This window comes from Pan troglodytes, chromosome 2 (assembly GCF_028858775.2).
Source record: "Pan troglodytes isolate AG18354 chromosome 2, NHGRI_mPanTro3-v2.0_pri, whole genome shotgun sequence".
Classification (NCBI taxonomy): domain Eukaryota; kingdom Metazoa; phylum Chordata; class Mammalia; order Primates; family Hominidae; genus Pan; species Pan troglodytes.
This window is the reverse complement of record NC_086015.1, coordinates 50,830,862-50,857,884: the sequence shown is the minus strand read 5'-3', so window position 1 is coordinate 50,857,884 and position 27,023 is coordinate 50,830,862. Positions and strand designations below refer to the sequence as shown.

General features: G+C 46.6%; 1 protein-coding gene across 2 annotated transcripts; it reads left to right on the top strand.

The window, feature by feature from the left end:
- The first annotated feature begins 21,386 nt into the window (after window positions 1-21,386).
- PRSS42 (serine protease 42) lies at window positions 21,387-26,108 on the top strand. 2 transcript variants are annotated; one of them, XM_063806762.1, is made up of 5 exons: window positions 21,452-21,739; window positions 21,957-22,113; window positions 22,444-22,658; window positions 23,614-23,774; window positions 25,157-26,108. In XM_063806762.1, the coding sequence occupies exons 1-5, from the start codon at window positions 21,538-21,540 to the stop codon at window positions 25,244-25,246; spliced, it is 825 nt and encodes a 274-aa protein (XP_063662832.1). In that variant the 5' UTR covers window positions 21,452-21,537; the 3' UTR covers window positions 25,247-26,108. The 2 variants fall into 2 exon arrangements, with proteins under 2 accessions (XP_063662833.1, XP_063662832.1); XM_063806763.1 differs by lacking the exon at window positions 25,157-26,108 and having other exon boundaries at window positions 21,387-21,739; window positions 23,614-23,980.
- The last annotated feature ends 915 nt before the right edge of the window (window positions 26,109-27,023 follow it).

Sequence of the window (27,023 nt, the reverse complement as noted above, 5' to 3'; positions counted from 1 at the left end):
TGCTACCCTATCCATCTCTGGCCTTAATTCTCCTCCTGTGCCGGGCTGGAGGTGTTGGAGACTCTGGTGTTCTGAGCCCTAGAGAGGCCCCTTCTGGACTCTGAGCTTCGGGCTGGGGGCGGTTGGGGGAGGCGACAGCTGCTTTGAAATGTGGAGAATAATAAAGTGAGGAATGTCTGAGCTCAGGGGAAAAAAAAAACCCTGCTCGCCAGGCCTCCCACCCAGCCGAGCATAATGAATTAAGTATAGGCAGGCACGTTTCATGTGGGGGTGTGGGTTGGGGGAAGCAAGAAGGCCCCAAATGAGAAACAGGGTCCTGGGCAGGCTGCCGGTTGCTGGGGGTTCTGGGCATCTGACCCGACCCCTGGGGATGCCCTCACTCCCCAGAAGCTTCCCCTCCACCTTCCCTTGGTCTGTATGGGTGAATGGGTGGAATGTGTCCCAACCGTATGTTGACATCTGACCTCAGGCTGCACGCTGGTGCTAACCCTGTCCCCAAAAGGCCAGAAATAGGAGAAGGTGTGGTTGACTCGGAGGGATCATCTCTTCATTCTCACCCTTCTACATGCATTTATTGAACACCGATGGCATGCCTTCTCCATGCTGGATGATGGAGTCAACGCTGCCCCCTGTTGGACTGACTGAACCTGCAATCCTGCCCATCAGCCTCTGGGGAGCAAGCCCTGAGGCTTTGGAATGCGTCCTGCTTCCAGTCTCCCAGCCCTCCACTTCCTCTGGCCAGTTCCTCACATATCCCCTCTGCTCCATGTGAGTTCATCCTCCCTTCCCACCCTTATGTCCTTGGCACCAGCTCAGCCTCCCTGCCCCAATCTCCCTGGGGCTTGGACATCAGTGGCTTCCAGGCCCATGCTTTCAGGTTGTTACTCATGCTGTTTCCTTTTGCTTATCTGCCTGGTGGACCTCATTCATTGAACGCCAAGACTGCTTTATAAAAGACCACACCGGCCAGGCGCGGTGGCTCATGCCTGTAATCTCAGCACTTTGGGAGGCCGAGGCAGGCGGATCACTTGAGGTCAGGAGTTCAAGCAGCCTGGCCAACAATGCAAAACCCTGTCTCTACTAAAAATAGAAAAATTAGCTGGACGTGGTGGTGCGTGCCTGTAATCCCAGCTATGCAGGAGGCTGAGGCAGGAGAATTGCTTGAACCCCAGAGGCGGATGTTGTGGTGAGCTGAGATCAAGACACTGCACTCCAGCCTAGGTGACAGGGTGAGTGAGACTCCATCTCCAAAAAAAAAAAAAAAAAAAAAAAAAAAAGACCTCCCCTTCCCAGAGTGGCCCAGGGAATAGTAGGTAAGTAACTGAGCCATCAGCGAAAGGGCAGATTCTCAGCCAGGGAGCCAGAGAGTGGTGGAGGCAGGTAGTAGGGCTGTTCCTTGGGCTGTCCAGCAGGGAATCTTGCCTCCCAGCCTCTGCCGGCTTGGGGCAAGACTCCCACTTTATTTTTAAGAAGTCTGGCCTGGAACTTGGAGCTCCTTGAAATATTCTCCCCTACAGTCCCTTCTCTCCCCCACCCACTTTAATGAAAACCATTGTTTTTCAAGCACATGTTAATTAAAAAGCAAACATGTTTTGCTAAGTAATTTGGAAGCTCTGGTTCTGCAAACCATAGCCATTCCAGTTAAATAACATCCCTCACCCAGCTTGCCCCAGTGTTTTGGGAGCTGAAGACCCCCGTGGGTACTGCAGATGCACTTTACAGTTTAGGCACCCTGTGGTGGACTGGTCAGGATAGGGTGTCCTCTCTATCTCACAGGTGGGGACATGGAGGACCCAAGCTCCTGGCAAGTTCAGCCCCACCAGCCCTCTGCAATCCTGTGCTTTGGGCCCAGGGGAAATAGCTGGTAAGGAGGGGTGAAAGACTCATGTGCGCCATCCTGCAGGCAAGGTCACTGTCTCAGAGCCATGGCCCAGCTGTAGGGTGAAGGGAGGAGGATGGGAGCATGACAGCCCTGTGAGCCCAGGCGGGAAGGCTGGCAGGTGCTGCATGGCCTGGGCTACCTCCCATAGTTCCCAGTGCAGCTGGGTGACATCTACCCGAAGCTGGGATAGTAGGTCGCTGAGGTGAGTGCCCAAGGTGAGGACTGGCCTGATGGGTGGAGGGAACCTTGGATGCTCCGAAGCACCCGCTCCAGCCCAGCTCCCCACCCAGTGTCTGGTGATCAATATCACTACAGTGCCCATATCCCCACCTTGGCTCCGGTCCTTGGGAGTGCTGGGGTTCTGAGGCCCTTCACACAGGGCGGTACCCTCAGGGCCCATCACAAGGTGCTGGGGCCACTAAGGTTCAAGGTTCAGTGACCTCCAGCCTTCCTGTTCCCAGCCCCTGGCAGAGGGAAGGGGCATCTCACCAAGAAGCCTTTTCAAGCCTTGCCACTGCCTCACAGCCTGCTGGTGGGCTCTCCCAACTAGGATTCCGAGAGCAGGAGTGATTTCCCTGGGTGTGCTTCCAGGTGTGAGCCTGTGTCCAGGTATGTGTTCCTGTTTCCGTGTGGGCTGTGAGGGTCTCTGTGAGCCAATACCCTGGTGTGAGGGGTTCCTTTCTCCTTCCTGAAGGAGGAGATGCCTGGGCTCCTTGCGGGGAGTGTGAGGGGGGCAGTGACCAGGAAAAGTATGTGTGTGTCTGGGGAGGTGGGCCCTGGGCCCTGCCAGACACCTGGGCTGGTTGGTCCAGAGCTTCTGCATCCACTCAGGGACACAGGCCCCGGATGGGAGCCAAGCCCCAGTTTGTGCACTGGCCAGCCCTCCTTGTCCTCTGCCCTCAGCTGCTGATTTTTGTAAAACGAGGAGTGTGTGTTGGGAGGTGTGCAACTTATCACACGCACAGTGTTTTCCCTTCGGGACACACACACCCTCGCAAGCCACCACACACGGTGACACCAGCGACGCATGCTGGCGGCCGGCTCCCAGGGCTCAGCCTCCCTCGGCGACGCGCCAGTGATACACACTCCCGCCTCTCCCACTCCCACCCACATCCCGGGAGGAGCGGCCGCTCCCCTGTGCTCCTCCGGCCCGGCCCTCGGCGCGGCGTTTCTGTGTTCTGTTCCCTTCACAGCCGCGTGGAAACCGCAGCGGGGCGGGCCGGGATGAGCTCACGCCGCCGCCCGCCAGGCCGCCAACCCTAACTCGCTCCAGATGCAGGGCGGCCTGTGCTGGCGCGGAGAGTGGCGGGGTGGGCCGGGGCCTGGGCCGGGGCCGCGGGAGGCATGGCCCACTCGCGCCCCCTGCAGGGGAGGCCTCCGCAGATCCCCTGGAGGCGGGGGCTGCAGGCTCTGGGCACAGGGGCGCGGGTGGCGGCTGCCTACCCCGGAAGAGGAGGGACTTATCGCCATCAGCCAGCTTTTTCTCAGGCCTTGCCCACTGCCTGAGATTTGTCCCCGGGCCGGGGTGGGGGGTGCAGCTGTGGAGGTCACAGTCCACAACCCCTCCCTGGTCGGCGCAGCCTCGAGGTGTTGTGGGACCATCCCCTCCCGGGCCGGTGCCCGCCCCTCACACAGGCTGCCTTTGCTAGCCCCCACCCGCGACTGCCGGACTGGGGCTGTCCCCTCCACTTCCTCTCCCCGCAGCTCCCGGGACACCCTGACCAGGTACTGCAGCTCAAGCCTCCCGCCTCAGGGCCCTGGCCAGGCCCTGCCCACTCTTGTTCCTTTTGGAACAAACACTCCAGTTTCTACTGGGAAAGCAGCGGGGGCCTGACCACCGCCTGTTTTTAATAAGGAGCTGGTATTTCCCCGAAATCGCCAGCCGTGGCTGACCTCATGGGGATGACGGCTGGCCCTGGGCCAGGGGGCAGGAGCCGGCTCCCGTGTGAGCCCCTGGCCTGCAGACAGACGCGCAGGGAGGAGGCGCTGGCTTCTCGTCCCATCTCAGCCGTTGGCTCATCCAAAACTCTGTCCATCTGTTTGACTGCTGTGTTGTGTACCCTGGGTCGATACCCTGCCAGCCCCCGCACCCCAGCCCTGCCCAGGGCCCTGGGTTCAAGCCCCGCTTTACTCCTGCCTCGTGTGATCTTGGCAAATTGCTTAACCTCTCGCCACTCATTTCCTCCACTGTAGGGTTGAGACTGTTGTGGGGATTAGAGAGGGAACACTGTGGGGAGGGTCGGTGGATTCCAGGAACGTTTCTAGACGGCAGGGGGAGGGGGGTCTCAGGAGCTGAGGCGCCAGAGATCAGGCCCTGGGCTTCCTGGGTGGGGCATTGTGGGAGGAGGGGGAGCTTGGGAAATTGTCAGCCTTGGGGGAGACAGGGACAGCACAGAGGTTCCAGCAGAATGAGAGTGCTTCGTAAGGGATCAGCACGGTGGGGGGTCGGGGGGAGGCTGTGGGCACCAAAAGGTTGGGGAGGGTGTCAGCAAAGGCTTTCTAGAGGATGGGCGCTTAGGTGGAATGTGGCGGCGTTGGGGGGGGGGGGTGGGGGGGTCTCAGGGTGGGAGCAGAATCCTAAGGCAACAGCCTGGACGCTGGAACAAGTGAAGGGGTGGAATGGGGGGAACAGAATGGAGGAGAGTAGAAGCAGGCAGTCGGGTTCAAGATATCTTAGGGGGACTCTGCCTGAGGCACTGTGGAGAGTCCAGAAGTCCCATCTGTAATTGAGGGACAAAGATTGAGGGAACCAGAGGGGGACACAGGCTCCAGTGGCAGAGAGGGAGACCAGCAGCCCCAGAAGGAGCAGGGAAACCAGGAGAGGAGATGCAGTAGACAGGGAGGCAGGCGGCTGGATACAGATAGTGGCTGGGAGATTTTGCTTGCTCTGGTGCCTGCACCTTTCAGATGCTTGAGGCTCCTCGTGAAGGTAACAACTATAACTACAATAAGGAATAAGGGTGACTAATATTTATTGAGCACTTAGTGTGTGCTAGGCAGTGCTCTAAGCACTTACAGGTATCAATGTGTTCTATCTCCACTTCATTTCTATTTATTTATTTCTTTATTTTTCCTAACTGCTAGGCTATATAGGATCTATTTATTTATTAATTCACTCACTGATTCATTCATTCATTTAACAGATGTTTATCGAGTGCCAGACATGTTTCAGGTGCTGGGAATACAGCAATAAGCAAGACAGACAAAAAAATCTGCCCACATAAAGTTTACAAGAAGAAGAATTTATGAAAGAGGAAGATACCCAATGTATTAGGTTGGTGCAAAAGTAATTGCGATTTTCACCATTGAAAGTAGTCGTAAAAATCTTTGCCCCAGAAAACGTAATATGTGTGAGAAAAATACATAGTATGTTAGACTGTGCGAAGTACTATGGGAAAAATTAAAGGAGGATAAGGAGGATTTGGAAGGATGGGGGACACAGTTTTTGAGGGTGTCCTAGGAAGGCTTCATTGAGGAGGTAATATTTGAGTATAGACCACATCTGGCCGCCTCTTGTTAGCCCATGAGCTGAGAATGGTTGTTACAGAACATTTGCAGCTGGGTCTGGTGGCTTATGCCTGTAATCTCAATACTTTGGGAGGCTGAGGCAGGAAGATTGCTTGAGCCTAGGAGTTCGAGATCAGCCTGGGCAACATAGCAAAACCCCACCTCTACAAAAATTAAATAAATAAATAAATAAATAAATAAATAAATAAAATTAGCCAGGTAGGGCCAGTTCCTCCTGGATGCCAAGAGGAGGATTTGTTTCCTTGATTTTCTAGAGGTCACCAGCATTCCTTAGCTTCTGGTCCCCTTCTTCCATCTTCAAAGCCGCAATGTTACATCTCTCTGACCCTTTGGTAGTCCTATCTCCCTGTGAAACATTCTCCACTTTTGGGTACTCATGTGATTAGACTGGGCTTTTCCAGATAATCCAGGATAATATCCCCATTTCAAGGTCCTGAACCTGAATCACATCTATAAATTTCCTTTTACAACGTAAAGTAACATATTCACAGATTTTGGGTACATGAACACGTATCTGTTTGAATCCCTGCTTTCACTTCTTTTGGGTATATACCTAGAAGCAGAATTACTGGATGATATGGTAATTCTATGTTTAACTTTTTGAGGAATTGTCATACTGTTTTCCACAGTCACTGCACCATTTGACATTCCTACCAGCAAGGCACGACATTCCAATTTCTTCATGTCCTACATGTTATTTTCTGTTCTGCTCGTTTCTTTTTAATTAACCATCTTGGTGGGTATGAAGTGTTATCTCACTTTAGTTTTAATTTGCATTACCCTAATGATTGAGTATCTCAATGTTGAGCATCTTTTCATGTGCTTACTGGCCATTATTTATATTCTTTGGAGAAGAGGTTTATTTACAAATTTATTTGCCCATTTAAAATAGAATTGTCCTTTTGTTTTTGAGTTGTAGGAGTTCTTTATATATTCTGGGTATTAATCCCTTATCAGGTATATGATTTGAAAATATTTTCTCCCGTTCTGTGGGGTATCTTTTTACTCTCTTGATAGTGTCCTTCATAGCACAAAGGCTACCAATTTTTATTAAGTCCAGTTTGTCTACTTTTTTCTTTTGTGGCAGTGCTTTTGGTGTCATATCCAAGAAATCATTGCCAAATCCAATATCATGAAGATATTCTCCTATGTTTTCTTCTAAGAGTTTTAAGTTTAACTCGTACATGGGGTTTTTGATACATTTTGGGTTAATTTTTGTATATGATGCAAGGTAAAGTTCTACCTTTATTCTTTTGCTTGTGGATATCCATTTTTCCCAGCACTATTTTTTGGAAAGACTGTCCTTTCTCCATTGAATGCTCTTGGCATCCTTGTTGAAAATCATTTGACCATATATGAGAGGGTTTATTTCTGGGTTCTCTATTCCATTGGTGTGTATGTCTGTCATTATGCCAATACCATGCTGTTTTAATTAATATAGCTTTATAGTAAATTTTCAAATCAGAAAGTGTGAGTCTTCCAATTTTGTTCTCTTTTTCAAGATTGTTTTAGCTATTTGGGGTGCTTCAGATTCCGAATGAATTTTAGAACGGTTTTTCTATATCTGCCAAAAAAAGTCATTGGGGTTTTGATAGGGATTGAATTGAGTTAATTTGGATAATTATTGTCACCTTAATAATATTAAGTCTTCCAATCCACGAATATGGAATATCTTTCCATTTATTTAACTATTCTTTAATTTCATTAAGCAGTGTTGTACAGTTTTCAGTATGCAGGTATTTCACATCTTTGGTTAAATTTATTCCCAAGTGTTTTATTCTTTTTGATGCTATTGTAAATGGGATTGTTTTCTTAATTTCCTTTTTGATCATTCACAGTTATAGAAATGCAACTAATTTTTATAAGTTGATTTTGTATCCTTCAACTTTTCTGAATTTGTTTATTATCTCTAACAGGCTTTTGTGGGAGTTTTAGGGTGGAGTCTTTGGGGTTTTCTAAATATAGGATCATGGCACCTGCAAACAGAGATAATTTTACTTCTTCTTTTCCAATTTGGATGCCTTTTGTTTCTTTTTCTTGTCTAATTGCTCTGGCCAGAACTTCCAATACAATGTTGAATAGAAGTGGTGAAAGTAAGCATCCTTGTCTTGTTCCTGATCTTGAGAGAAAAACTTTTAGTCTTAAATCATTGAGCATGATGTTAGATGGTGGTTTTTCGTATGTGGTCTTTATTACATTGGAGAAGTTTCCTTCTATTCCTAGTTTATTGAGTGTTTTTATCGTGAGAGGGTGTTGAATTTTGTCAAATGCTTTTCTGTATCAATTGAGATCATCAAGTGATTTTTTCCCCTTCATTATATTAATGTGGCATATTACATTGATTGATTTTTGTATATTGAATCATCCTTGCTTTTGGGGAATAAATTCCACTTGATTAGCTGGGCATGGTGGCCCATGCCTGTAACCCCAGCACTTTGGGAGGCCAAGGCAGGAGGATCACTTGAGTCCAGGAATTCAAGACCAGCCTGGACAATACAGTGAGAGCCCATCTCTAGTTTCATTAAAAGAAAAATTCCACTTGGCCATTGGGTATAATCCTTTTAATATGCTGCTAAATTCATTTTGCTAGTATGTGACTGAGGAGTTTTGCATCAATGTTCATAAGGAATATGCACCTGTAGTTTTTTTCTTATAATGTATTTGTCTAGCTTTAGTAATAGACTAGTACTGGCCTTATAGAATGAGTTAGGAAATGTTTCCCCCTCTTGAATTGTTTGAAAGAGTTTGAGAAGGGTTGGTATTAATTCTTTAAATGTTTGATAGAATTCACCAGTGAAGCCATCTGATCCACAGTTTTTCTTTGTTGGGAGATTTTTGATTACTAATTCAGTCTCCTTACTAGATATAGGTCTACTCAGATTTTCTATTTTTTCAAGATTCAATCTTGGTAGATTGTGTATTTCTAGGAATTCATCCATTTCTTTTAGGTTATTCAGTTTATTGGTGTACAGTGTTCATAGTATTCTATTTTAATTCTTTTTATTTCTGTAAAATCAGTAGTAATGTCTCACTTTCATCATCTTCATTTTAAAAACATGGACTTGCTGGATATAACATTCTGGATTGAACATTTTTCTTTCAGCCCTTCAAGTAAGTTGTCACACTATCTTCAGCCCTCCATTTTATTCTGGTAAAAACTCAGGTATAATCTTATTATGGTTCCCTTGTATGTGATGAGTCATTTTTCTGTTACTGCTGTCAACATGTTCTCTTTATCTTTGGCTTCCAACATTTTGACTCTGATGTGTGGGTATAGGTCTCTTTGAGTTTATTCTACTTGGAGTTCATTAAGCTTGTTCGATGTGTAGCTTAATGTTTTTCATAAAATCTGGGAAGTTTCCAGCCATTATTTCTTCAAATATTTTTCTGTTCCTTTCTCTCTCCTTCTGGTACTGCCATTATGTTTATGTTTGTGTGCTTAATGGTGTTCCACATTTCTCTGAGGCTCTATTCATTTTCTCCTTTCTTCCTTCCTTTCTCCCTCCTTCCCTCCCTCCCTTCCTTCTTTCCTTCCTTCCTTCCTTCCGTCCTTCCTCCCTTCCTCCCTCCCTTCCTCCCTTCCTCCCTCCCTCCCTCTTGATTGGTTGGATTTCCTCTTTTCCTTTCCTTTCTTTCCTTTCCTTTCCCTTTCCCTTTCTTTCCCTTCCTTCCTTCCTGCCTCCCTCTTTTCTTCCTTCCTCCCTCCCTCCTCCTCCCTCCCTCCCTTCCTTCCTTTCTTCCTTCCTCCCTCCCTTCCTTCCCTTCTTCTCTTTCCCTTTCTTTCTTTCCTTCCTTCCGTCCATCCGTCTTTCTTTCTTTCTTTCCTTTCTTTCCCTCCCTCCCTCCCTCCCTCCCTCCCTCCCTTCCTTCTTTCTTTCTCAGAGACAGGGCCTTGCTCTGTCACCCAGGCTGGAGTGTAGGGGCATGATCATAGCTCACTGTAACCTTAAACTCCTGGGCTTCAGTGATACTCCCTCCTCAGCCTCCAGAGCAGCTAGGACTACAGACATATGCCGCCATACTTGGCTAATTAAAAAAATTTTTTTTTGTGGCCGGGCACGGCAGCTCACGCCTGTAATCCCAGCACTTTGTGAGGCCGAGGCAGGCAGATCACGAGGTCAGGAGATCAAGACCATCCTGGCTAACACAGTGAAACCCCGTCTCTACTAAAAATACAAAAAAATTAGCTGGGCATGGTGGCGGGCACCAGTAGTCCCAGCTACTCGGGAGGCTGAGGCAGGAGAATGGCATGAACCCGGGAGGCGGAGTTTGCAGTGAGCTGAGATCATGCCATTGCACTTCAGCCTGGGCAACAGAGCGAGACTCCATCTAAAAAAAAAAAAAATTTTTTTTTTTTTAAAAGATAAGGTATTGCTATGTTGCCCAGGCTTGTCTGAAACTCCTGGTCTCAAGCAATCCTCCTGCCTCAGCCTCCCAAAGTGTTGGGGTTGCACGCATGAGCCATCATGCTCAGCCTCTATTCATTTTTCTGCATTGAGGTTTTGTTTTTGTTTCTTCATATTGTAAAATCTCTGATGACTTATCTTCAAGTTTACTGATCCAAATCAAATCCACTGTTGAGGCCACCTCATGAATTTTTCATTTTAGTTATTGTGCTTCTTCACTTGATTCCATTTGGTTCTTTTAAATATTGTCTATTTTATAAATCACCATTATTATACCTTCCTTTAATTTTAAAACATGCTTTTCTTTAGTCCTTTGAAGATACTTAAAATAGTCATTTTGAAGTCTTTGTCTACTATGCCGAAGATAGGGGGCCCTTCAAAGATAATTTCTATTACCTTGCTTTTTTCTCCTGTGAAGTGACCAAACTTTCCTGTTTCTTTGCCTGTTCTGTAATTTTTCCGTTTCGAAGAAGACATCTTAGATGATATACTGTAGCAAGCCCAGGCACTAATTCCTGCCTTTTGCTGCCCCCAACCTGTTTTGTTGTTTGTTTGGTCTTTTGTTTGTTTAGTGACTTGGGTGAGATAATTATGTGAAGCCATTTTCCCTCTCAATTTTCATGCATCACTTATTTGTTGGTGGTTGTAGGTAAGCTCCTTTAGTCAGTTTTACTTCCACTATTTACCACTGGATGTGTGTGTGGCTGGGAGACTGCTTCACAGTTTAGAGAATTTACTATTTCCCCCCATGTTCAGCCAGAGAGGCAGAGGCTGCAGTGAGCTAAGATTGCACCACTGCACTCCAACCTGGGCAACAGACGGAGACCCTGTCTTAAAAAAGTAAAAATAAAAAATAAAAAAAGAAAAGATGAAGTGCACAAAATATCATTACAGCTCACCATTAACAGAAAATGTGCAATTGATTTTGACAATAGAGAACACTAACTTGAACCCCAATAAGTAAAATGTTATACTCCCCTCAAAACAATTTTATTCCTCTCATTAGTAGATCTGAATCAGCAAATATTGTATGCAATTAGTATTATGACTATAATTTTGTGGGAAAATTGTCTTGTTGCTATATAAAAACCTACATAATATCCTCAGTTTTGCCTCATGGTCTGCAAATTCTAAAATGTTTCCTATCTGGCCCTTTGCAGAAAACGTTTGTTGACCTATGAACTAGAGTCTACAGATATATCCATCATAGTGTTTTCAACTCCCAGTGTAATAGTTCCAAAATCCATGTCACAGCTGAGTCTGGTTTTGTTGATTGGTTTGTCTCTTGATAGTGTGTTATTTTTTGTTTCATTATGTGTCTCATAATTTTTGGTTGAAAGCTAAAGCCTTCTTGTGAAGGCTAGTGGAGACTTGGGTAAACACTATTTATGTCCAGAAATGGACATGCCTTTTCTTTAAGGAGGAGGCATTGAGACAACTCTGTCAGGTTTTGTTGTTAGTATGGTTACTCTCAAAAAGTACATAATTCAAATTCTTCCAGTATTATTTTTTTGCTTAGTGGCTGGTTTGTTGGAGAGTTTTTCTCAGTGTCTGTTCAAATCACAGTTATTGGTCTTTTCTTTGTGCCTATGTCTAAGAGAGGATATCTTTCTGTGCTTTTACCCTCACTCTTCCAGCAGTAGACTGCTGTTACTTGTTCCTGGACACTTGCTATCCTGGTACTGGGGGGCTTTCTTTATTGTTCTGGCTCAGCCTCACTCTTAGGCAAGTGCTATGTTCTTGGCTGTTAGTCACGGGGCCTTCTAAGTGACCTTGCCCCTCTCCCAGAATAGATAATCTTTAAAAGTTTGGAGCAGGACAGTTTGCTACTCCTCCCCGAGAAATAGAGGGTATTTAATGTTATCTTCACCCAGCTATAACAGGCTTTTACCTGTGCCCTGGAAGTGACATTTTTATGCCCCCTCTCCACCCCGGTGGCATAGGGCTGGTGTATTTTGTGTGTGTGTGTGTGTGTGTGGTAGTGGTAGTGTTAGTGGTGGTGGTGGGGTTTCTGGGAATCAGAGTAGAGGATCCAGGCCAGATGTCATGACTTTCCCACAGTGGCTTTTGCTCACCTCCCCAAAGACTGCACTGCAGGCAAGGCTTTCTTTGGTCTCTTGCCCTTCCTCTAATCTTTCTCTTGAAGACCTGGTGGAAATTTGTGGAGAAGGGCCTGTGAGTAGATGCAAATTTGCTTCACGTTTGCAGCTCCCACAAATTCTAAAGTCTTACTCTAGGCCACACTCTGCCTTTCACAGTTCATTAAAAGATAACAGGCTGCCACAATAGATGTTATTGTGGAAATGAAAGATATAAGGACTGTGGGGAGGACTGGTTACTTATTACTACACGATAATTTTAAAGAAGGCAAATGGCAATATTGAATTTTAGTTTCTTGGATTAAAAGCTTCTATGATTTCCTGAAATAATTTCATATTCCTTGTCACTGCAGGATTGATGTAGTTGAAAATAAAATGTAGTATCTCATCTTTTGGGTTGCTGAATTTCAACATAAATGGAATTAACAGCTTCATTATAATTCTTACATAAAAGTCAGGGCATTGATTGGGAAAGAGTGAGACCATGAAAATTTCAATGAGGCATATTTGGATAGATTTAGGACATCTGACCCCCAGCCACACTGAACCTCCCTTGCTAACAGAAGCAGTGCATCTTCTGTTTTGACAAGGGTGGTCTTCTCTACCCTAGAGCTACTGTATTGACTTCAACTGAGGAAGTTACATGATAAGGGCATGCCAGTTCCATACCTACCTCTAGTAGGTCTAAAGGTCTACTGCCTCTAGACCTGTACCACCCCAGCAAATCTTTACTGCCTCTACACCTAATAAGTACAGTCAGATCCCAGCATACTCTAGAAGGACAGATACAAAGTATAACCCAGGGGGAGAAGGCTTCCTTACAAAAAGAACTGCAAGATTTTGCTAACTTTCATGGGAAAGAACATTGGAGATATGTACAGGACTGGATTCTACAGACTCTTGATTAGAGAGGCTTGGGCCTAAATTTACCAAGAGTACATTTACCAGAAATTCTGAATTCAGTTTGCTGGTGTCCATTTGTAGATACCAAACAGGCAGGTGAAAGTGACTCTACATCAAGCTAGTCCAACCTGCGGCCCATGGGCCACATACAGCCCAGGACGGCTTTAAATGTGGCCCAACAAAAACTTATAAACTTTATTAAGACATTAATTTTTTGTGATTTTTTTTAAAGCTCATCAGCTATCATAAGTGTTAACGTATTTTGTGTGTGGTCCAAGACAATTCTTCTTCCAGTGTGGCCCAGGAAAGCCAAAAGATTGGACACCCTTGCTTTACATGTTTACTTGTTTATTTTTATTTTTGAGACAGAGTCCTGCTCTGTCATCCAGGCTGCAGTGCAGTGGTGCGATCATGGCTCACTGCAGCCTGGAACCCTCAGGCTTAAGGGATCCTCCCACCTCAGCTTCCTGAGTAACTAGGACTACAGGCACAGGCTACCATGTCCAACTAATCTTTTTTTTTTTTTTTTTTTTTTTGGGTTTTTTTTAATTATTATTATACTTTAAGTTTTAGGGTACATGTGCACATTGTGCAGGTTAGTTACATATGTATACATGTGCCATGCTGGTGCGCTGCACCCACTAACTCGTCATCTAGCATTAGGTATATCTCCCAATGCTATCCCTCCCCCCTCCCCCCTCCCCACCACAGTCCCCAGAGTGTGATATTCCCCTTCCTGTGTCCATGTGATCTCATTGTTCAATTCCCACCTATGAGTGAGAATATGCGGTGTTTGGTTTTTTGTTCTTGCGATAGCTTACTGAGAATGATGGTTTCCAGTTTCATCCATGTCCCTACAAAGGACATGAACTCATCATTTTTTATGGCTGCATAGTATTCCATGGTGTATATGTGCCACATTTTCTTAATCCAGTCTATCATTGTTGGACATTTGGGTTGGTTCCAAGTCTTTGCTATTGTGAATAATGCCGCAATAAACATACGTGTGCATGTGTCTTTATAGCAGCATGATTTATAGTCATTTGGGTATATACCCAGTAATGGGATGGCTGGGTCAAATGGTATTTCTAGTTCTAGATCCCTGAGGAATCGCCACACTGACTTCCACAATGGTTGAACTAGTTTACAGTCCCACCAACAGTGTAAAAGTGTTCCTATTTCTCCACATCCTCTCCAGCACCTGTTGTTTCCTGACTTTTTAATGATTGCCATTCTAACTGGTGTGAGATGATATCTCATAGTGGTTTTGATTTGCATTTCTCTGATGGCCAGTGATGATGAGCATTTTTTCATGTGTTTTTTGGCTGCATAAATGTCTTCTTTTGAGAAGTGTCTGTTCATGTCCTTCGCCCACTTTTTGATGGGGTTGTTTGTTTTTTTCTTGTAAATTTGTTTGTGTTCATTGTAGATTCTGGATATTAGCCCTTTGTGAGATGAGTAGGTTGCGAAAATTTTCTCCCATGTTGTAGGTTGCCTGTTCACTCTGATGGTAGTTTCTTTTGCTGTGCAGAAGCTCTTTAGTTTAATTAGATCCCATTTGTCAATTTTGGCTTTTGTTGCCATTGCTTTTGGTGTTTTGGACATGAAGTCCTTGCCCATGCCTATGTCCTGAATGGTAATGCCTAGGTTTTCTTCTAGGGTTTTTATGGTTTTAGGTCTAACGTTTAAATCTTTAATCCATCTTGAATTGATTTTTGTATAAGGTGTAAGGAAGGGATCCAGTTTCAGCTTTCTACATATGGCTAGCCAGTTTTCCCAGCACCATTTATTAAATAGGGAATCCTTTCCCCATTGCTTGTTTTTCTCAGGTTTGTCAAAGATCAGATAGTTGTAGGTAAGTGGCGTTATTTCTGAGGGCTCTGTTCTGTTCCATTGATCTATATCTCTGTTTTGGTACCAGTACCATGCTGTTTTGGTTACTGTAGCCTTGTAGTATAGTTTGAAGTCAGGTAGTGTGATGCCTCCAGCTTTGTTCTTTTGGCTTAGGATTGACTTGGCAATGCGGGCTCTTTTTTGGTTCCATATGAACTTTAAAGTAGTTTTTTCCAATTCTGTGAAGAAAGTCATTGGTAGCTTGATGGGGATGGCATTGAATCTGTAAATTACCTTGGGCAGTATGGCCATTTTCACGATATTGATTCTTCCTACCCGTGAGCATGGAATGTTCTTCCATTTGTTTGTATCCTCTTTTATTTCCTTGAGCAGTGGTTTGTAGTTCTCCTTGAAGAGGTCCTTCACATCCCTTGTAAGTTGGATTCCTAGGTATTTTATTCTCTTTGAAGCAATTGTGAATGGGAGTTCACTCATGATTTGGCTCTCTGTTTGTCTGTTGTTGGTGTATAGGAATGCTTGTGATTTTTGTACATTGATTTTGTATCCTGAGACTTTGCTGAAGTTGCTTATCAGCTTAAGGAGATTTTGGGCTGAGACGATGGGGTTTTCTAGATAAACAATCATGTCGTCTGCAAACAGGGACAATTTGACTTCCTCTTTTCCTAATTGAATACCCTTTATTTCCTTCTCCTGCCTGATTGCCCTGGCCAGAACTTCCAACACTATGTTGAATAGGAGCGGTGAGAGAGGGCATCCCTGTCTTGTGCCAGTTTTCAAAGGGAATGCTTCCAGTTTTTGCCCATTCAGTATGATATTGGCTGTGGGTTTGTCATAGATAGCTCTTATTATTTTGAAATACGTCCCATCAATACCTAATTTATTGAGAGTTTTTAGCATGAAGGGTTGTTGAATTTTGTCAAAGGCTTTTTCTGCATCTATTGAGATAATCATGTGGTTTTTGTCTTTGGCTCTGTTTATATGCTGGATTACATTTATTGATTTGCGTATATTGAACAAGCCTTGCATCCCAGGGATGAAGCCCACTTGATCATGGTGGATAAGCTTTTTGATGTGCTGCTGGATTCGGTTTGCCAGTATTTTATTGAGGATTTTTGCATCAATGTTCATCAAGGATATTGGTCTAAAATTCTCTTTTTTGGTTGTGTCTCTGCCCGGCTTTGGTATCAGAATGATGCTGGCCTCATAAAATGAGTTAGGGAGGATTCCCTCTTTTTCTATTGATTGGAATAGTTTCAGAAAGAATGGTACCAGTTCCTCCTTGTACCTCTGGTAGAATTTGGCTGTGAATCCATCTGGTCCTGGACTCTTTTTGGTGGGTAAACTATTGATTACTGCCACAATTTCAGCTCCTGTTATTGGTCTATTCAGAGATTCAACTTCTTCCTGGTTTAGTCTTGGGAGAGTGTATGTGTCGAGGAATGTGTCCATTTCTTCTAGATTTTCTAGTTTATTTGCGTAGAGGTGTTTGTAGTATTCTCTGATGGTAGTCTGTATTTCTGTGGGATCGGTGGTGATATCCCCTTTATCATTTTTTATTGTGTCTATTTGATTCTTCTCTCTTTTTTCTTTATTAGTCTTGCTAGCGGTCTATCAATTTTGTTGATCCTTTCAAAAAGCAGCTCCTGGATTCATTGATTTTTTGAAGGGTTTTTTGTGTCTCTATTTCCTTCAGTTCTGCTCTGATTTTAGTTATTTCTTGCCTTCTGCTAGCTTTTGAATGTGTTTGCTCTTGCTTTTCTAGTTCTTTTAATTGTGATGTTAGGGTGTCAATTTTGGATCTTTCCTGCTTTCTCTTGTGGGCATTTAGTGCTATAAATTTCCCTCTACACACTGCTTTGAATGCGTCCCAGAGATTCTGGTATGTTGTGTCTTTGTTCTCGTTGGTTTCAAAGAACATCTTTATTTCTGCCTTCATTTCGTTATGTACCCAGTAGTCATTCAGGAGCAGGTTGTTCAGTTTCCATGTAGTTGAGCGGCTTTGAGTGAGATTCTTAATCCTGAGTTCTAGTTTGATTGCACTGTGGTCTGAGAGATAGTTTGTTATAATTTCTGTTCTTTTACATTTGCTGAGGAGAGCTTTACTTCCAACTATGTGGTCAATTTTGGAATAGGTGTGGTGTGGTGCTGAAAAAAATGTATATTCTGTTGATTTGGGGTGGAGAGTTCTGTAGATGTCTATTAGGTCCGCTTGGTGCAGAGCTGAGTTCAATTCCTGGGTATCCTTGTTGACTTTCTGTCTCGTTGATCTGTCTAATGTTGACAGTGGGGTATTAAAGTCTCCCATTATTAATGTGTGGGAGTCTAAGTCTCTTTGTAGGTCACTCAGGACTTGCTTTATGAATCTGGGTGCTCCTGTATTGGGTGCATATATATTTAGGATAGTTAGCTCTTCTTGTTGAATTGATCCCTTTACCATTATGTAATGGCCTTCTTTGTCTCTTTTGATCTTTGTTGGTTTAAAGTCTGTTTTATCAGAGACTAGGATTGCAACCCCTGCCTTTTTTTGTTTTCCATTTGCTTGGTAGGTCTTCCTCCATCCTTTTATTTTGAGCCTATGTGTGTCTCTGCACGTGAGATGGGTTTCCTGAATACAGCACACTGATGGGTCTTGACTCTTTATCCAACTTGCCAGTCTGTGTCTTTTAATTGGAGAATTTAGTCCATTTACATTTAAAGTTAATATTGTTATGTGTGAATTTGATCCTCTCATTATGATGTTAGGTGGTGATCTTGCTCGTTAGTTGATGCAGTTTCTTCCTAGTCTCGATGGTCTTTACATTTTGTCATGATTTTGCAGCGGCTGGTACCGGTTGTTCCTTTCCATGTTTAGCGCTTCCTTCAGGAGGTCTTTTAGGGCAGGCCTGGTGGTGACAAAATCGGTCAGCATTTGCTTGTCTGTAAAGTATTTTATTTCTCCTTCACTTATGAAGCTTAGTTTGGCTGGATATGAAATTCTGGGTTGAAAATTCTTTTCTTTAAGAATGTTGAATATCGGCCCCCACTCTCTTCTGGCTTGTAGGGTTTCTGCCGAGAGATCCGCTGTTAGTCTGATGGGCTTCCCTTTGAGGGTAACCCGACCTTTCTCTCTGGCTGCCCTTAACATTTTTTCCTTCATTTCAACTCTGGTGAATCTGACAATTATGTGTCTTGGAGTTGCTCTTCTTGAGGAGTATCTTTGTGGCATTCTCTGTATTTCCTGAATCTGAACGTTGGCCTGCCTTGCTAGATTGGGGAAGTTCTCCTGGATAATATCCTGCAGAGTGTTTTCCAACTTGGTTCCATTCTCCCCATCACTTTCAGGTACACCAATCAGACGTAGATTTGGTCTTTTCACATAGTCCCATATTTCTTGGAGGCTTTGCTCATTTCTTTTTATTCTTTTTTCTCTAAACTTCCCTTCTCGCTTCATTTCATTCATTTCATCTTCCATTGCTGATACCCTTTCTTCCAGTTGATCGCATCGGCTCCTGAGGCTTCTGCATTCTTCACGTAGTTCTCGAGCCTTGGTTTTCAGCTCCATCAGCTCCTTTAAGCACTTCTCTGTATTGGTTATTCTAGTTATACATTCGTCTAAATTTTTTTCAAAGTTTTCAACTTCTTTGCCTTTGGTTTGAATATCCTCCCGTAGCTCAGAGTAATTTGATCGTCTGAAGCCTTCTTCTCTCAGCTCATCAAAATCATTCTCCATCCAGCTTTGTTCCGTTGCTGGTGAGGTACTGCGTTCCTTTGGAGGAGGAGAGGCGCTCTGCATTTTAGAGTTTCCAGTTTTTCTGTTCTGTTTTTTCCCCATCTTTGTGGTTTTATCTACTTTTGGTCTTTGATGATGGTGATGTACAGATGGGTTTTCGGTGTGGATGTCCTTTCTGTTTGTTAGTTTTCCTTCTAACAGACAGGACCCTCAGCTGCAGGTCTGTTGGAATACCCTGCTGTGTGAGGTGTCAGTGTGCCCCTGCTGGGGGGTGCCTCCCAGTTAGGCTGCTCGGGGGTCAGGGGTCAGGGACCCACTTGAGGAGGCAGTCTGCCCGTTCTCAGATCTCCAGCTGCGTGCTGGGAGAACCACTGCTCTCTTCAAAGCTGTCAGACAGGGACATTTAAGTCTGCAGAGGTTACTGCTGTCTTTTTGTTTGTCTGTGCCCTGCCCCCAGAGGTGGAGACTACAGAGGCAGGCAGGCCTCCTTGAGCTGTGGTGGGCTCCACCCAGTTCGAGCTTCCCGGCTGCTTTGTTTACCTAAGCAAGCCTGGGCAATGGCGGGCGCCCCTCCCCCAGCCTCGCTGCCGCCTTGCAGTTTGATCTCAGACTGCTGTGCTAGCAATCAGCGAGATTCCGTGGGCGTAGGACCCTCCGAGCCAGGTGTGGGATATAGTCTCGTGGTGCGCCGTTTTTTAAGCCAGTCTGAAAAGCGCAATATTCGGGTGGGAGTGACCCGATTTTCCAGGTGCGTCCGTCACCCCTTTCTTTGACTCGGAAAGGGAACTCCCTGACCCCTTGCGCTTCCCAGGTGACGCAATGCCTCGCCCTGCTTCGGCTCGCGCACGGTGCGCGCACCCACTGTCCTGCGCCCACTGTCTGGCACTCCCTAGTGAGATGAACCCGGTACCTCAGATGGAAATGCAGTAATCACCCGTCTTCTGCGTCGCTCACGCTGGGAGCTGTAGACCGGAGCTGTTCCTATTCGGCCATCTTGGCTCCTCCCCCAACTAATCTTTTTATATTTTGTAGGTACAGGATTTCTCCATGTTGCCCAGGCTGGATATGAACTCATGACTCATGGGCTCAAGCAATCCTCCTGCCTTGGCCTCTCAAAGTGCTGGGATTACAGGTGTGAGCCACCGCACCTGGCTGCTACTTGGTTGTTTTAAACCTGAACTCAGTGGTGGCCCACACTTGACTACTAAGTGTGATATGTCAGAAATTCCTTGTTTGTGGGCGGCAAGCCACCCAGGTGCCCAGGCAAGAGACTGAAGGCACAAGCTGTTCCAGTATAATAAAGAAAATAATTAAATTAAGAAAAGTTATACTAGAAATAAGATATAGGTATGATTATTATTAATCATTAGTTCGTAGTATTACTTTGTTCTATTATTATAATAATCTCTGTTTTATAATTATAACCTAGAAAAAACCAGGCCATACAGAATTAGGAGCTGAAGGGACACTGTGAGAGGTGACTAGAAGACAAGAGCGTGAGCCCTCTGTCATGCCCAGATAAGGGCTTCTTGAGAGATCCTTGGTCTAGTGGTAGCACCAGTGCCTGGGAAGGCACCCGTTACTTAGCAGACCTTGGTCTAGCAGTAGTGCCAGTGCCTGGGAAGGCACCTGTTACTTAGCAGACTGGGAAAGGGAGTCTCCCTTTCTCTGGAAGAGTTAGAGAACACTCTGCTCCACCAGCTCTTGTGGGAGGCCAGGCCTGCCTGCAGTCATCCGGAGGCTTAAACATCTCCCTGTGGTGCTGTGCTTCAGTGGTCATGCTCCTTGTCCACTTTCATATTCCGCCTGTACGCCTGGCTCCTCCTTTTAAGTTCTTAGAAGATAGCAGTAGCAAAATTAGTGAAAGTATTAAAGTCTTTGATCTTTCTGATAAGTGCATAGAAGAAATGCTGATGTATGCTCCCTTTCCTCTCTCCCTCGGCTACCTGTCGGGTGGACACGTGACTTGCGTGACCTTATCAGTCATTTGAGATGACTCATACTCCTTACCCTGCCCCCTTGCCTAGAATACAATAAATAGCAGCGAGTCCAGGCATTCAGGGCCACTACCGGTCTCCGCGTCTTGGTGGTAGTGGTACCCCGGGCCCAGCTGTCTGTCTCTCTCTTTGTCTTGTGTCTTTATTTCTACGATCTCTTGTCTCCGCACACGAGGAGAAAAACCCACAGGCCTGGCAGGGCTGGTCCTTACACTTGTTCAATGTAGAGAGAGAGTTAGAGAGGGGCAAATATTGGGATGGATTCATGATGTATGACCTGCTCGCCCACTCCTCTGAGCTCCAAGAGGGCCATAGAGAATGCCCCCTTCACCAAGACTTAGAACAATAAATTGGTGAGGAGAGCACTGGCATCCATGGAAAACACTGTCATGGCTGTCCACTTTTGGACAGGAAAAAGTGGAACATACAGCAATTCAAAAGTTGTTATTGTTGTTGTTTTTCCTCCAACTTCAACAAAGATGAAGCCAGGAGAGGCAGAGTCTTGGTAGTAGCTCTTGGGCAGCAGACAAAAGGATGAGCTACCAGAACAGACAGATTAGACATTAGGGACACAGAGCTAATAAGAGTGGATTGACCTGCGGGCTGTTTAAAAGATGTCCCTGCGACTGAAACAGAAGAGCAGCCCACTCCTCTGTCTAGCCTGCTTAATCTGTAAAGCCCTCCTACCCCGATATCTAGGTCTGGTGAATGAAGCCCTGATTTGAGGACGCTATGGAGAATGAGGGCTCCTCGATGAATTCCCAGAAGGCCCATCCTGACCAGCTCCAGGCCAGGTTCCATGCCTACAAGGTCAGGGGCAGCATCGCACCGGCCTCCTAAGTGCCGACCCTAAAGCGGGAGTTCTCCATCAGGGGCAGTTTCCTCAGAAGTACCCTAACCCCTTGGCCCTGGGCAGGGTTCTGGCTGGACATAGTCTGGAGTGAGGATCTGAGTGAAACCGCGAGGACGACATTTCCCATTCAGACAAGGAATCTAGCAGGACCGGGGTCCAACAAGTCGGCTCGGCCATTTCCACCCCTCTAGGCACCGGCCCTGCCCCCTCGTCCCTTGCAGGCGCCCCAGCCAACCCCCGGCAGGTTCCAGCCAACCCCCGGCAGGGGCGCGAGCTGTCTGGAGAGGGGCAGCCGGTATCCATGACATGTCCTCTGGCGGCGGCTCCCGGGGCCTCCTGGCGTGGCTTCTGCTCCTTCAGCCCTGGCCCGGGCAGAACTGGGCGGGCATGGCGGCGCCACGCCTCCCGTCCCCTCTCCTCTCAGAGGAGGGCGGCGAGAACCCCGAAGCGAGCCCGGCTCCAGGACCTGAGGCGGGCCCCCCACTCAATCTGTTTACGTCCTTTCCAGGTGACTCACTGTGTGGGAGGCCCGGAGGCGGAGGCTGGGGCGCCAGGCTGGGGCAGGTGCTACCTGGGAGCCTGCGGTCCGCGGCCCGGGGAATCTGAAGCGTGGCTCGGGAGCCCCGGGGGACACGGCCTCCTTCTTGGCTGTCGTTGGGGCGCCCGGGGGAGTCAAGTCCTGTGTCTTTGAGTGAGTTCTTCATCCTACACTATCCTCACCCCAGTGTGTGGCCGAACCCCTCTGAGAATCGTGGGAGGAGTGGACGTGGAGGAAGGGAGGTGGCCCTGGCAGGTGAGCGTGAGGACCAAAGGCAGGCACATCTGCGGCGGCACCCTGGTCACCGCCACGTGGGTGCTGACGGCAGGCCACTGCATTTCCAGGTGAGGAGCGGCACGCGGGGCTGGGGGGCCTTCTGGGGCCAGGCCGGCCCCCTCAAGCACACACAGTTCCATTGCCCCTGCAATTTGGCAACAAAGAAACAAAACTCACAGTGAAGCCGGAGTGCATCGTCTTGCTGTAGGCATGTCTAAGTCGGGCAGACAAACCAAGTTTGAGAGTGATCAAGGAAGGGTTTTTGGTGATGGCGATGGGGTGGTAGGGACAGTGGCCCGGGAGGTTGAGGCCAGTTTCAGAAACATTGGAAATGTATGGAAAAGGCACAAAGGATGTTTCCCAGGCCTTCTCTTAGAGGCATGTCCTCTCTTCCACAGCCGTTTCCATTACAGTGTCAAGATGGGAGATCGGAGTGTCTATAATGAAAACACAAGTGTGGTGGTCCCAGTCCAAAGAGCTTTTGTCCACCCTAAGTTCTCAACAGTTACAACCATTCGAAATGACCTTGCCCTTCTCCAGCTCCAACATCCTGTGAATTTTACCTCAAACATCCAGCCTATCTGCATCCCTCAGGAGAATTTCCAGGTGGAAGGTAGGACCAGGTGCTGGGTGACCAGATGGGGCAAAACACCAGAACGTGGTGAGACTTCAAGGCAGGAAGCAAACTTGGGGCAGAGAGGAGGCACCCTTACTCCTGAAGTAGACATGAAGGCCACAGAAAGGGGCAGGGAGGCAAACTGCCTGGTGGGTGGCAGGTGGTGAGGGGCACGCAGTTTAGCAGCAGTCAGGGTCATGGTTCCTGGTTGGCTTGGGTGACATCAGAAACTGGGTTGAGTTCTTTTGTTGCAACACAAATATTTGATGGCAGCCATTTAGGAAGACTTCTGTCCTGGAACTGGAGTTGCTCAGCCAGGAGAAGAAGAAACACATGGGCAACATCTCCTTCTGTGGATTCGTGGGGGCACTGTGCTTGACTGGTTTGGGGGATTTTTAGGTTCCCTGGACAGAGCAAGATGCTATAAAGTTCTCCCCAGGAACAGCTCAGAGGGTGATGAGCTGTCTGCCAGTCAGAGCTGCTCCTCATTCGAAGCACCTGCTTTGGTGGATAGGGTATTTCCTGTTCCTGGGGATGTAGAGAGAACCAGAAGACTCCTATGGGTGGGGTGTATGCCCTCCTATCCCTGGGGAGAAGCTGGATTTGGTACTTCTGGGGCATTTTCTGCCTGAGAGTCTGTGATCCTGCTCTAGACAGTAAAGGTGCTTTACTGATGCACAGGACACACTCTCACTATTACTACTGATACTTAGAGTGATGATACTTGGTTGTCATTTCTCAGGTTGGCAAGGCCTTGCCTCTCCCTCTCCTGAAATATTCTTCCTGTTCCTGTCTTGGTTTTGTTTCTTACATCCTCCTCTCTCCATGTCAACTTTGGGCCTTCTGTGTCAAATGAGAATAATACTCACTGCCTTGGCCTTTTTCCAGAGGGATGCTGGGTGCTTAGGGGCCTATTGTCCACTTGTGCAGATCTGATGATCTTCTTTGATAGGAGAGAAACTTGCATCAGAAATTCTTCAGGAGGTGGACCAATACATCATGTGCTATGAGGAATGTAATAAGATAATACAGAAGGCCTTGTCATCTACTAAGGATGTAATAATAAAAGGGATGGTCTGTGGCTATAAAGAACAAGGAAAGGATTCTTGTCAGGTAAATTCATGGATCCTTTCCCCATTCTCAGATGGCAGAGTCTGGGTTATTTGCTGCTTCCTCTATTCACACCTAGTTGAGTTAAAGAGATTCATAGAGGGAAACCTGCCATGGCTGCCCTAACTTGGCCTGGTCTGTTCTTTCAAAAAGGAGATTGCACTGCCTGGGGGCACTGCTGGCATGTGGGAAAGTTGGGGTGGGTAAGGCTAATAACATATGCTGTACTAATTGAGGTTCTCCTATGTGACGCTCACCATGCCAGTGTGGACATTAACCCTCATTATCTCAGTTAAACCACACCACAACCCCGCAACATAAACATCACACCCCTTGGATGAATGTGAAAGGTGATATCCAAGGACATTACTTCAGGATCCTCCTGTGAGTACCAACTCCCAGACCCATGCTGTTCCCTCGGCACCAAGCTGCCTTCCTGAGGAGGGGGCATTAGAGCTGGGTCTTAGAGAATGAGTATTTGGATTTCTTGGAAAGAGGAAAACAGCATTGTAAGAAGAGGGAATAGCATGTACAGTGGCTCAGAGGTCTGAGGGAACTTCTCATGTTAAGGGACACTTTACACATTTGGAGAAATGAGGCAGCAAATGTGGCTGAGAAGTGGGTTGGAGTCAGAATGTGTAGGGCTTGGAGTGCGGTGCCAAGTTTCTAGATTTTGCTCTGGCAGGACTTGGGAGGGAGGCTTGGTGAGCATAATTAGATTTGCCTTTTAGATAAATGACTCCCTGAGCTGTGTGGTGCATAGATAGAAGTCTAAATGCTTGTTTTCATCACCTAGGCTGTGATAAATGGAGTCCTGAGCAGTGCCTGGGGCAGGGAGGCTGGTGAAGGTGTTTTTGAGTTTGACCCATTCATTCTTGTTGACTGACTGCATGTAGGGGTGGGGGTGAGGGAGAGGTTCAGGAGGACCCTGTTTTTCTGACTGAGACGATTGGTCAGCAGAGGAGGCTTGGGAAAGGACACGCAGAATTCTGCTTGAGTTGGAGGGTGTGGGGCTGTCTGAGAGTGGAACTGAAAATATGGAGGGAGCTGGCTATGTAGGTTAGGAGTTGTAGAGAAACTTCAGGCTAAATATGAGGATTTAGGGGGCTGCCATGCAGAGGTTCAAGACGTTTAACAGCCACTATAGTTTGGAAAATGAGAAGCCATCATTTTCTCAGAGCATATTAAAGTTTTCCCATTAACTTTTTAGTTCCCATGCTTACATATTCAGTTGTCATATTCACAGAAATCTGGGTGGTGGGGCCTTTGAGGTGCCAGAGGAAGCCCTATGTGTGCCTGTCTACTCAACACCTTGTAGTACAGTCAGTCTGCTCTGATATAGATCCTATTCAATTTCTGAAGTTCGTTTCTTTCTCTTTCTCCAGGGAGATTCTGGGGGCCGCTTGGCCTGTGAATATAATGACACATGGATCCAGGTAGGGATTGTGAGCTGGGGCATTGGCTGTGGTCGCTGAGGGTTGCCTGGAGTTTATACAGAAATTGGTGTCTACAGTAAGTGGCTGATTGCAGTGGTGGATCAGGCTACCTGTTTGTATCCAGCAGTGTTCCTCATCTTAGTCCTGCATTTGGTGCTGCCCCTGGGCATCCTGGTGGCCCAGTGATCACCCCAGCCCACTCCCCTTTTGTTTCTGAGTCTCATACTAGGCCTCTCCTCCAACCTCCCACTCCTTCTCAATGCCGTTTCTGAAAATCCCAGTTGGAATCCACGGGCCCTCTGGAGATCCATACAATAGGGCACAGCAGGGAGACTGGGGCCTGGAAAGTGCCCCTGCCTGGTGCTCTGGTCACCTGCCTCAGCCATGCCTGCACCAGGGCTGTGCTCTGGCTAGTGGGAAGGAGGGGGTGAACTAATTCCAGCTAGAGGACCAGCCTCCCTGCCAGGTAGGCCACAGTGACTCATCAGTATCTGGGGGAACATCTATCAAAGAAGAGACATCATCAACAGTGAAGCAAGTGTTAGATGTGGTTCTGGTTTCAGGGCTCCCACCTAAAACTTTGTGAAACCAGCCAGCTGGGTGATTGCTCGGCGTGAAGGAGGCATTACCAGGTCCCTGCAGAGGTGTGAGGCCTGGGACTTCCACTCTAGGCTCAGTTGTCTGGGGCTGGGAGAAGTTCCCCTGCAGCCCAGTGTGGATCCATCTGTGAGTGGACAGCCTCTGCCACACTAACTCTCTTGGGGCAACCCATTCTTGGCACCCCCTTCCTCGGTGCCCTAGTGGCCACTTTCAGGGACACTACAAGTTGTATTGAGGCAGTTATGGAGTGCAGAGTTTTCAGAAATCAACTAAATAAATGTTTGGAGAGTCTCCTATGTTCTCCATGTCTACTGGCCTGGTTATTGGGGACACTGAAGACAACTTACCTCACATTAAGCTTAGGAAGATGTTGATGATTCTTTTTAAACTAAAGAGTGAGAGAGGAAGTCTCTGCCTGCCCAGTTGTGAGTTGGATGGATGGTTTTAGATAGTCGGGTTTTGCTGCCTATGCTCTCCATGGCCATCAGCATTTCCGCATGGAGCTTTGTAGCTGAGTTTGCTAGTCATTGCATCTGGGAAGGAGGAAGCGAGAGAAACTGGAAGCAAGAGAGTGGTCAGGGCACTACACCCCAAACTGCAACCTCCATTTTCTGCCTATTTCTGCCCCTCCTTCTCCAAGCCTTGAGCACCAGATCACTTTAATCAGGCTCTATGGAAAACACAGGGCTGAGGGTTAGGGAGATGACAGGTTGGGGTGCTTACTGATTCTGGCTCATTTCCCTCATTACCCTATGGGTCCCAGGGTAGTTCTTTGATATGATGCAGAACCCATTATTGCTTCCAGTTTCCTTCTTTGTTTATGAAACATTGAAGTTGCCTCCTTTTAGGAGAGGATTAGTGTGTTTTGCCTATGGAAAGAAGGTGCATGTGAATATTTACTTGAATAAAGATTGGTAGAGGCTGGACAGTGGCTCACACCTGTAATCCCAGCACTTTGGGAGGCTGAGGAAGGCAGATTTCTTGAGCCCAGGAGTTCAAGACCAGCCCAGACAACATGGTGAAATCCCGTCTTTTCACTAAAAATACAAAAATTAGCTGGGCATGTTGGTGCATGCCTGTAGTCCAAGCTACTCAGGAGGCTGAAGTGGGAGGATTGCTTGAACCTGGGTGGTCGAGGTTGCAGTGAGCCGAGATTGTGCTGCTGCACGCCAGTCTGGGCAACAGAGTAAGACTCTGTTTAAAAAAAAAAGGGTAG

Bases quoted from the DNA above. Each gene is read 5' to 3' on its own strand.
- PRSS42 (XM_063806763.1), top strand. From the start codon at position 21,538: ATGTCCTCTGGCGGCGGCTCCCGGGGCCTCCTGGCGTGGCTTCTGCTC. The intron at 21,740-21,956 runs GTGACTCACTGT...TCCTCACCCCAG, and splicing joins TCTGTTTACGTCCTTTCCAG to TGTGTGGCCGAACCCCTCTG. The intron at 22,114-22,443 runs GTGAGGAGCGGC...TCTCTTCCACAG, and splicing joins GCAGGCCACTGCATTTCCAG to CCGTTTCCATTACAGTGTCA.